An 11772-nucleotide genomic window follows, 5' to 3' on the forward strand; every position below is an offset into this window, starting at 1 on the left:
GGTATAGCTTGCCGTGTGTAATTCCATAACCAAGGATCTCTTGATTCTGGTTTCCCTGAAAGACACAAAAATTAGGATAAGAAATAACCTTGCAATCAAGTTCTGAGGTTAGTCGACTGACAGAAATAAGGTTAAATTCAAGAGAGGGTACAACCAAAACAGATTTAAGGGTGATTGTAGGAGATAATACAATAGAACCTTGACCAGTGATAGCCGAGGTCCCTCCATTAGCAGTGAAAATCATTTTTTTAGCAGTAGGATTAATATGAGTTAAGGCATGAGGAGTACAAACCATGTGATCAAAGGCACCCGTATCAACTATCCAAGTAGTATTTCGAGAGAGTGTAAAGAAAGCATGAGACATACCTATCAGTCCTTCATACACAACATTGGCAACGGGAGGAAGGGAATCAATAGACTCAGTAGCCAAAATGATAGCCATTTCAGAGAAGAAAAAAAATTAGGGATTCGGTGAGAGAGGTAAAAGGGATCCGGGTCAGGGAATATAGGTGGGTAATTTGATTAAGATATTGGGAAATGAATACAGGTACGGGTCAGGAAGGATGAAGGAAAAAAAACTGAATACGGGTTAGAGGAAAAAATAAGAAACCATGACATGGGAGAAAAAAAAAACCAAGGATCAAAACACTCGTGATACCATGTTAAAACTCAATACTGGTAAAATACTTCTTCATATATCTAATGTTCCTCTCAGAGGTGTATTTATACAAAGGAAATAATAACAAACTAACAAATTCCTAGGATCAGAATATACAGAATTGTAACAACTCAGAGCCTATTTGCTATTAAACAAATTTCCTAAATATAACTCAGTTAAGATTCTACAACAATATTTCAAACTCAAACTTTGAATTTAATTTTCTGTTTCAAAATTATGTCATAAAAAAATAAAATAAAATAGGACTCACATATTAAATTAAAATAAATAAAAGAACCAGCGGTAAAAAAATTTCCTCTCATAGGAGAAATTCATTGCCAATATTTACTAATCGGTTAGCTGCATAAAAAGAGAGGTGTTTATCCGGCACTCTTAACTAGTAAAAGAGGCTAACGTCAATAATAATAATAATAATAATAAGGAAAAACATCTATTCTTTTAAAGGATATAAACTTATATTATTTTAAATCCTAACCGCTGATTTCCGTCCATCAACGGTTATAATCTATTGGGTCAAATTTAATGGGCCAAATTTATTATTAATTAATTAATAATTTTGATCCAATAAATTATAACCGTTGATGGACGGAAATCAACGATTAGATCTAAAATGATATAAGTTTATATTCTTTAAAATAACAGATGTTATTCCCTAATAATAATAATAATAATAATAATAATAATAATAATAAAACTTAAGAGGTGACACGTGACATGAGATCCATTGGTAAAAGGTTTGTATATATAATAGCAAAATTATATTACACAGGGCAGATTTTGATATGGGTATCAAATTAAAAAGTGTAATATCAAATTTTAATAATTAATTTTTATTAATCTAATCATTATAATTTATTGGAACATATTTATTAATTTCTAATAAATTATAACAACCAGATTAACGAAATTTAACGATTAAAATTTGATATCAATTTTTTTAATTTGACAGTGATTTTCAAATAATTAATTCCTATTGTATTAGATGATTTAAAATTCAGATTTAAAATTTGAAAATATATGGGGCATGTGTATATACTATAGACATGCATATTAGAGGCAAGTTGGGTTACCTTAACTCATTTGATCGAACTTCCATTTATAACGTTGCTGAGTTCGAGTTCCATTTTGTAACAATTTCATGACATTAGTTGGAATTAAAAAACCTTTATTGATAAGCAATTTATAATCTTATTATAAATTTATGTTGAAATTGATAGATTATCCTGACCTTCGAATGGGAAAAGCCTTCAGTACCGTAATTTCTTTTATTTTATTTTGAAGAATGTAATAACTGGGGGCTAATCATATGAAGAAGTAAATTAGTTATAATAAAAATTATAAAAGAAATTAATATTTTGCCAATAAAAAATGACTGTAAAGGTGATATGTAACTTTAGGCCTACCGGCATAAACATGATTTTATATAATAGTATTATATTATAAAATATTAGATAATTTACTATTTAAATTTAAAAATTTAAAATAAATATTTCCTGTTAATTATTAACCAAATTTATAAAAGAAGAAAATATTTATCCTTTTAAAGGATATGATTTTATTCCTTTTTAAATGAAATTATAGTATTTCACTATAATATCTAATAAATTATGTTTTTATCAATCAAAATTTATTATTTATTTTAATTAACTAAATATTATAATAAAATATTGTGTTTCATTTAAAAGGATACGCAATATGTTCTTTTAAAAAAAAAGACATATTTTCCCCTGTATAGAAAGGTAGATCAATTATGGTATATCTTATAAAAAATATAAAGCAAATATTTAGAGATGAAAAAATTAATTTTAACTTGCACACTTGTTGAGAAAGAATGCAGTTGTAAGTCATTATCAATCACTTATTTTAGGGGGATAGAATGGAGTGGAAATCTAGGTTAAAGTAAACTTAAAACAACCTCGATCACGCTACTTAAACTAAAGGCATTTGATCATATAAAAGCAAGAAGAAAAGGTTTTTTTTTTGTGTGGGGGTATTGCAATTCGTGTTAACACAATAAAAATTTGACATGATATGAATATATTAATACAAATACGACTTGAATTTTTATTTGTGTCAAAACCTTCGACATAAACACGACATATTAATTTTGCAGGTTGACACGACTTAACACAAATAATACGAAAATTATAAGTGAAACGGTAGTTGATAAAAAAAATGGTCAAATTCACAAAAAATAATAATTTTTTTTAAAGAAATACGAATCGAATTCGTGTTGACACAGACACAATACAAATTTTTTGTAGGTCATATTTTTTCAACATTACATAATTTTTTTTGTATATCAATTTAAACACGGATTTTTGTATAGTATCACATGTCAATCTGCGTGTAACACCTTTTATTATTGATCATCGAATCCTCTTTTTTCGGGTGATAAATCACATATTATTAAGTTTTCGGCTAAATGCAATTTTTTAATTAAAAATTTGCTTTGAGTGCAGACTCTCCTATAGTGTTTTTGGGTCGCCCCAAAAATCAAATAAAACAAAAAACCAAAAATTAGTCCACATGGTTGAAGCAAAAGTAATGATTAGGGAGATCCAAATCCAAGGGCCAAGCCCAACACAAATTTAAAGTTTCTTCTACTCATCACCCCTACGATTGAAGGAACCACAGCCATGTATAGTTGAGTTAGACATTAAGATTTTGTTTGAAAGTTAATTTTAGGAAGGAAAGGAAAGTGATGGAAGAATTTTATTAATCATTTTCTTTATTCGTGAGTTTAAAAAAAAAATGGGGGAAGAGAATTGGAGATTTTTACAAAATCTTTTAAAATCCTTCTCACCCTTATAATTAAAGTTCTTCTAATTTGGGAGGTTTTAAAGGAAAAAATATTAAAAATTACTTATAGACTCTTAGCATTAAAATGTGAAAACTACATAAATATGAGTCATTTTTAAATGTGACTTTATTACAAAAGCCTCAAATACCGGCAGAATTTATCGACGAAAAATATTTCGTCGAAAATAGAGATGAATTTTTGACGAAAATCATATTACGTCGAAAATAGAGACAAAAAAATATTTTTGTCAAAACTAAAGACGAAATTAGAGACAGAACAAGATTTGGTCATAATCACTGACATAATTTTTTTTTAAAAAACAATTCGGTCAAAAATCTTGATAGAATCTAAATTCCGTCGAAACTTTCAACGGAAATATTTTTGTTAAACTTTTCAAAGAAATATATTTCCATAAATTTTTTTGACGAAACACATTTTCATTGAGAATTATCAGCAGAAAACAATTCCGTCAAAAATTTTGTCGAAAAATATTTTGGTCAACATTTTTTATGAAAAATATTTTCGTAAAAATTGGTGACCAAAAATATTTTTGTAATAAATTCTTTACGAAAACTAAATTTTCGCAAAAAATTTTGTCAAAATTTTCACCGATACACATTTTTATTGAAAATTTTGGACGAAAAATATTCCGTCAAAACTTTTGATTGAATTTTTTTTCTATCGAAAATATTTAAGAAATCATTTTCGTCAAAACTTTTGTAAAAAATTTCATCGAATAAAAATTATGTCGCCTTTCGACGAAAAGTATTTCGTCGGAAAAATATTTTTTTAACGGAATTTTTGTCATTTGACACGTAAAAATTTCGTTGAAAATATGATATTTTTTATTAGTGTGAAAAATACATAAATAATTTTTTTAGAAGTTTTAAATTTAATTTTATTTGTTATATTATATTAACTTTTAAAAAATGGTAAAATTGTAAAAAAAATCTCATTAATCCTCCAATTTTTTCTTTACCATTTTTTTAACTCCCAAATAAGGGAAGGAAAGACCCTTCAATTTCCTTCCCATTGAATCCCTTTTCTTTTCTTCCCCACCAAACTCTCAAAGAAAGCCTAAAACACCCATTTGATTCAAATAACTATTAACATCGGCTTTACCAATTTACTACCTTGCAACTTGTAAGCAAGGCGAAAACCTTTGGTACCCTCGTTGTAACTACATCTTTGTCAAATGAAAAAAGTTTTTTGGACTTGAAGGAAAAAATAAAATAAAAACAAAGGTTTAAATAAATAAAAAATTCTTCATTAAGAAAAATAAAGTACCCACTTATATACAGCCACTACATTCAAGAAATTTCCGCAAGGGACTGATTGACTAGCAATTTGAATCCAGAGCTCAACCACCCTTCATTATCCTGATTCTTCCGGACAGGCATATATTATTTTGAGAATAGGATATTATATTTATTTATTTTTTATGTTTTTTTTTTTTCCGAATTGCTAAATTGTAATCGCAATTAACAATTTAAAGAGAGAGAAAATAAAAAAATTGATTGAGATTGTAGAATAACGATGTTAAGAGAAATAAACAAAGTAGATAAAAAAAATAAACTTAATATCTTATTTCATTATTCTATAAAATGTAAGTGATAATACCCCAAATACAAATGGATAATTAGGATATTGTTAGACAAGTGATGGGAAATTAAAGAATTTGTTATTTTGTATTTTCTGTTGTGGTTCTTATAGGTGGGAATAATGACCAGTGTGTCACGTTTTTTGTATTAATATACCAAATTGCCATGTGAACAGTAAAATTTATCAGACTGCCACACGTTGAAGTTCGCTACCATTGATAGCGAACTTGGTAACCAATAATTTGTTGACACGTGATACACTTTCGCAGGAAAAGCTGACTGCCACAAGTCCAAGTTCGCTACGGCTGGTAGCGAACTTGGTAGCCAATGATTTCGTGACACGTGACACATTTTCGCAGAATCTCAATTAATGTACCAATCATCAATCACAATTAATTTTGATCATAATTAATGTACCAATCATAATTAATTTTGATTGGTACATTAATTTTGATTGGTGATTGATACATTAATTGTTTGTGATATCATTGTTACAAATTCGAACGATGTTTGTGAGAGATAAAATATGCCAAATGAGGTGTCATTGAGTAGATCACGAAAAGTTATATGAAATAAAATAAAAAATATATTATTTGGATATCTGAATCAAAAGTTATGGCCCTCCGAAGTGATTGGTGATTAGTACATTAATTGTGATTGGTAGTACAATCAAAAGTTAATCCCATTGGTATGATAATTGTGATTGGTGATTGGTACATTAATTGTGATTGATACAATCAAAAATTAATCTCATTAGTACGCTAATTGTGATTGGTGATTGATACATTAATTGTGATTGGTGATTGGTGATTGGTGCATTAATTGAATAGCCATTTTCATTCGTTTTCTATTTTTTATTGTGATCGGTACATTAATTCTAATCGGGCAACGATATTGTGCCACGTGCATGGTTATCAAAATCGCGAGTTAACTCGTAAAATCGTACGATTTTACGAGTTTACTTTGTTTGGCGAGTTAAATCGGTAGTAAAATCGAAATTCTGAGTAAACTCGTTAAAATCGCGATTTTGCTGTGCAAAATCGCAAACTCGTACGATTTGGGACGAGTTAGCGATTCATGGGCAGTGATGGCAAAAAAAAAAATTTGGACAAAAAATCGATTTGGCCCAAGAGGAAAACAAGAGGAAAACTTGGATTTAGAAACTCAAATTGAAGAAAACATGGTGGGAATCCAAAGTGGAGAAAACATGGTTGTAAACTTGGAAGTAGAAGAAATGGTTGAAGAACAAGTACAAGTTGCCGTGGGAGATGACGACGACGATGCTAACTTTGAGAATTTGATGAACTTTGTACTCTAAGCACTTAGTCTCTAAATTTTTTGTTATGAGTTTGTGTCTTTTTATTTATAATGTTAGTTGGATATTATTATATTTATTATATATTTTTAAAAGTAAAAACTTACGATTCGTGACGATTTTACGATTTACGATTTTACTATCCCCTCACGATTTTACGTAAAATCTCGAGTTTGACAACCTTGGCCACGTGGCACCTAGTTCGCTTGAACCTTCAGCGAACTTGGTGCATGTCAGACACGTGGCACATCTAGTTCGCTGCATATGGCAGCGAACTTCTCCAATGTGTCGGCATTTATTGCAATGTAGTTCGCTACTGGGAGTAACGAACTTATTGTCTACCAGAAACGTGCCACATCAGCAAACCAAGTTCGCTGGGCACTGTGACGAACTTACCCGCGTGGTATATTGGGAAATAACACTTTTCGCGTGGTATTTAGGTAAAAAAAATAGTGAACAATGACATTTTGGTCATTGGTAAGGGGGTATAAGACATTGTTTCACGTTATGAATGAATTAGATAATTTTCAGAACCATTTGTTGGTGCAAGGAGGACTTGCCCTCGCAGAGAGGATTGTTTTTTTCTTTTTTTCTTTTCTAGTTTTTTCAATTGCAGGCTTATTAATTTGGTGTTTTCATTGAGAGATCACACCCTCCATGACAATTATCCTGAAGTGATATGTAAGATAGGTATAAAAAAAATAATCTATCCCTTAAAAGTGATTCTACTTTAATATCCATACAATCAATTCTTCTAAATTCACTTTTAAAATATCATTTTCTAACAGAAATTAATATTTTTAACATAAATTCTTTTAAAAAAAATTCATTAACCTTTTTAAACCCTAACTTTCTGAGATCAAAAATGAAATATGGTCTCTTTTGTTTCTCCCAAAACCTAATAAAGGGTTTTAGAGTTTAAATTACCCTTCATCTTACATCTAGATTCAACCCTGTTTACAAAAACTTTTTTGGTGACTGCTTGGCATGCATTTTTTGAGGGAGTCAATTCCATTTCAGTTCATATATTGTACTGTGTTTGTCAAATAACTTGTTATGGACATGCAGTTACGGTTAGGTATTGCCAGCCACTCTAATTGTAAAAAGAGAATAATAAAATGCTTACACCTACATCTACTCTGCCTTGCATATTCCTAGTTATGATGTATGATGTGTCTACATATATTATTTTTTCGAAAATGTTATATATACAATTATTTTTTATTTACAAACTCTTACAAATTCAATTATGTATTCTCAGGAATAAACTTGGATAGGAATGTCTTCTCAATAATATATAATATAGTTTATAAATTTATAAATATAACCTACCCTTATTTTCCATTATGGAAGAAGAAGAAGAGAACGTGAGCTAGTGAGCAAACTAAGCATACTCAATCATTCCTCAATTAAACTTTCTCTTTATCACAAAAATAAAAAAAATAGCTCTTTTCTAATGCAATATGCATCATCTGCATGGTGGAAAGATTAAAGTGTAATAAACTAACAATATACAGTAGGAATACCTCACTCTTCTCTCCTTGGCTGTTCCTCCCACTTCTTGATCATCTCCAAAAAAATCTCATTCCATGTGTCTATAGGCCCTGGTAAGCACCAATGAACACAATCATTCTGCACACGCTCAGGAACCCCATTAGCAAATGGAAAAGGATTCATGTAAGGACCAGGATGGCCGTCTGGTCTCAATAAGGCCAATTTGGTCACATCCAGTGCCTCAAATCTAAACCCCTTAAATTCATTGGCTTTTGCCTTAGCATTTTCCACTTCTTCTATCTCAATCTGTCTTATGGCAGCATCCATTCCACCAAGTTGCTTCTCCCTTTCTCTATAAGGCTCAGTCTTTGAACAAGTACCAGCCTTATCCCAATCACCTTCGAAATGAGCAGGTGAAAATGTTTTCACAATTACATCAATTCCATTTCCTTTAGCTACCTTCCTCTCAATTATGCTATTAAGGGTAGTCCTTAAAGCCTTTCTCAATGGAACATAAAAATCAATCTGAGTATGATTAAGATCATGACAATTTAGGCTACCTAAAACTGAACCACCCTCATAGTAAACTGAAGGAAGCAAAAACCAATGCCCAAATGACACCACAATCAAGTCCATTTGATCCATATCCCTAGCCCACCTCTCATTAGCATGATCCAAATACATTGTATTATAATATTGCCCTTCATCTGATCTTTCAATACCTTGCACAAGAAATGGGGACCAATACAAAGAGAAATTTGCATTGTGAGAAGGGAAGTGCCACCGACGGAATTTATTATCATTGGCATTTAGGTAGACAAGGTCAGGGGTTGAAACAGTGGTTAACAAGCAAATAAGGGACTCTAATTGGTTCCTGGCCAAAGAGTCACCAACAAAAGCTACATGCCTGTTCTTAATGAGTTGGAGAAAAGAATGAGGTTCAAACCTTGGAAGATTACACTCACTTGGTTTCCATCTCCAGTATAGATAACCTGAGTCAGGCCTTCCATTGGGGATACATTTCTCACTTTCTTTGATCGTACCACATGTGGTAACATTGTATAAAGGACCTCTAATGTCACGAACCCATTCACCATTAGAGTAATCACATGGGTGGTTCTCATAAGATTCGTCCTTTTCTGCAAGAAAAAATCAAATAAGAAAAAAATTGAGTCTAGTTAACCAACAAGTCCTTAAACCCAAGTTGGTAATTAAGAGTTTAAGACAAAATCCACTAGTAATTCTGTAGTTTTAACAAGATGAAATTATGCATGCATATACCTGCAGAAGAAGAAGAAGAAGAGTGGTAGGTGGTGAAGGGGGTGGAATGTGGTAGTTGTGTTGGTGGAGATGGGGTAAGGGTGAGATGGTAGAAGCATATACAAAGCAGAGTTATGGGAAGAAGTGTATAGAGAGTCCAGGGAAGAATTCTCTTAGTAAGATTAAGGGAGAGGGATATGTCGTTGAATGCCTTTGTGCTGCCCATTTTCAAAGCCTTCCTCCTCCCATTCTTTCTTCAGCTCTAAATGTCTCTGTTTTGTGGTGTTGTCGGCTGTAGACGGAAGAAAAACAGTTTTATGTTTTTGTATTGTTTGTTGAGTAAGAATTTTTAAGATGAGATTATACGAAATTAGAACGTTAAAAAAGTTTATACTTACTTGTGTTGAAGACACGATTTTTAATATCTCGGTTGTAGTGCTTGTTTTTGGTATTCTTGCAAAGGTTGAAGATCAGGATATTCTTATGCAATTCACACCAAAATTGTGAAGTGACGGTTTTTTAACACTGAATGAATGCAGAGGAAAGCTAACCAAACTTATTAACCCTAGTCTCTTTCTTATCATAGGCCTATGTGTCAAGCCTAAATTGTTATGCACACTAATTAAGATATCTAAGTCCAAATTAAAAAGATCACTAATTAATTAAGTCTATTCTTATATGGATCATAACTTAGCCCATTTTTATTAAAATAAAAAAAATTACAATTGATTGAAACTCATAATTATTATAAAAATTTCTAATAGGTTGTTGGATTGTGAACTTCATAAAGAGGAGCGACCTGGTTTATTGTCTTATTTATTCAGTTAAAAAAATAAATAAGGCATCGTTGGATCTCCCATGATCTTACTAATTTTTGCTGAATTTCACAATTTCGGTTTTGGATTTTTAGTCATGAAACATTGGGATTCAATTATTGTCCTCATTCATGATTTTTTGCAAAGAATGACAAGGGATAAGATAAGGTTTTCTAGATGTGAATGTAGATAAATTGTAAGTGAATAAATGTTAAAAAAAAAATATTATTTGTTATAATTCATTTATATATTAGGGTTTCTTTTTTCTGCTTACTGCAGATAAATTATCTGCGGTAAATTTAATACGACGTCGTCTTGAAACGAAAATCATGGTATTTTTAAAATTTTAATTTATTTCAAGATTATTATAGTCTTTATAATTATAATCTTTTAATCCCAAATGACATTATTTTGAAAGAAAATACAGATAACTTATCTGTAGTAACTGTAGAAATATCATTCTGTATATATTATTACTCTTTAGTTTTTTTTTTTTTTTTTTCCGAGTCTCAGTTATTTTTTTTATCTTTTTTATTCTTTAAGGTTGGTTGGGTTGGCCTCCACTTGCTTTTTTTTTTTTTTTTTGCCCTTTATAACTTTTGTAAAAGTGGTTTATTCTCTGTACGAGAGTGAAAATGCAAATTACCCGGGTTAATGTTTCTGCGTAGATGGTTTATAAGTGATTATAAATATAGACGCGTGGATTCTGCATTTGGCAGAAGATATTTGTCACGACATGAAGAGGCCCACGCAGGGGCATGGTTCCCTGTTTTAAGGAAATTTTTTCGCGAACTCGGTATTTTATTTTAGGGTTTTATATATGTCATGTTAGAGGACACTTTTAGAGTCATGTTATTTTCACAAAAAAAGATGACTCTATTTTCTTTTCTTTTTTCTTTTCTTTTTTTTTGAGTGAAACCTACATCATATGTATTAGAGTAACACGACATTAAAAATGTCTTACAACATGACATATATAAAACCTTTTATTTTATTTAAAAATATTTTTTTTTCACTTTAACACACAAATATTTTTATAATTCCTTTCATATCTCAAAATCCTTTTTCTTGGATAAAGATGAAATTTTGATATTAAATCTTAATAATTAATTTCTGTCATTACAATTTATTAAGAATTATTAATTAATTAATAAATATAATTTAACAAACAAAAAATATTTTTGCAGCTACTGTAAATAAATTATCTGCATTTACTTCAAAAATGATATTGTTTTGGTATTGAATGATTAAAAATTATGATTATAAAGACTATAATACTCCTGAAATAAATTAAAATTACAAAAATACCATAATTTTCACCCAAAATGACGTCGTATTGAGCTTACTGCAGATAACTTTGCAGTAACTACAGAAAAAGTGAACCCTTTAATAAATTATAACAATTAGATTCAAGAAATCAGATGTCAATTTTTTTTACTCCAATATCAAATGATACTGTCCACACACATATATACATATAAGTTTATTATTAATATATTTTTATAAACTTTTAATTCATCTTTCATGTATTAATGTACTATTCTTATTTTTTAAATTACTTAATCAAATTAGCCTATTAAAAATATAAAAATATCATAATTTTTTACTTATTTTTTCTATTAAATAAGTGTTAAAACAATGAATTTGGTAACATTTTTGTATTTTTGATGGATTAATTTCATAAATTTAAAAAATTAATTCAGTCACGTACTAATTTATAAAAGACTAATTTAATATATATTTTTTGTACAAACATAGAGTATTTTAAGCATGGAATCACTTTATTCTTCTTTGTTAACTATTAC

At 29.8% G+C, this 11772-nt stretch overlaps 1 protein-coding gene across 1 annotated transcript; it reads right to left on the minus strand.

The window, feature by feature from the left end:
* Positions 1 to 7802: 7802 nt before the first annotated feature.
* LOC133312915 (xyloglucan O-acetyltransferase 1-like) lies at positions 7803 to 9393 on the minus strand. The gene is made up of 2 exons (XM_061514197.1): positions 9174 to 9393; positions 7803 to 9031 (listed from the first exon to the last, which is right to left on the minus strand). The coding sequence occupies exons 1-2, from the start codon at positions 9376 to 9378 to the stop codon at positions 7926 to 7928; spliced, it is 1311 nt and encodes a 436-aa protein (XP_061370181.1). The 5' UTR covers positions 9379 to 9393; the 3' UTR covers positions 7803 to 7925.
* Between the last annotated feature and the right edge of the window lie 2379 nt (positions 9394 to 11772).

This window comes from Gastrolobium bilobum, unplaced genomic scaffold (genome assembly GCF_033153095.1).
Source record: "Gastrolobium bilobum isolate Gb01-03AN ecotype WA unplaced genomic scaffold, APGP_CSIRO_Gbil_v1 utg6455, whole genome shotgun sequence".
Taxonomy (NCBI): Eukaryota; Viridiplantae; Streptophyta; class Magnoliopsida; order Fabales; family Fabaceae; genus Gastrolobium; species Gastrolobium bilobum.

Excerpts from the sequence above, each read along its gene's own strand:
- LOC133312915 (XM_061514197.1), bottom strand. The coding sequence starts at position 9,378 with ATGGGCAGCACAAAGGCATTCAACGACATATCCCTCTCCCTTAATCTT. Across the intron at positions 9,032-9,173 it reads TTCTTCTTCTTCTTCTGCAG|AAAAGGACGAATCTTATGAG; the intron begins GTATATGCATGC and ends TTTTTCTTGCAG.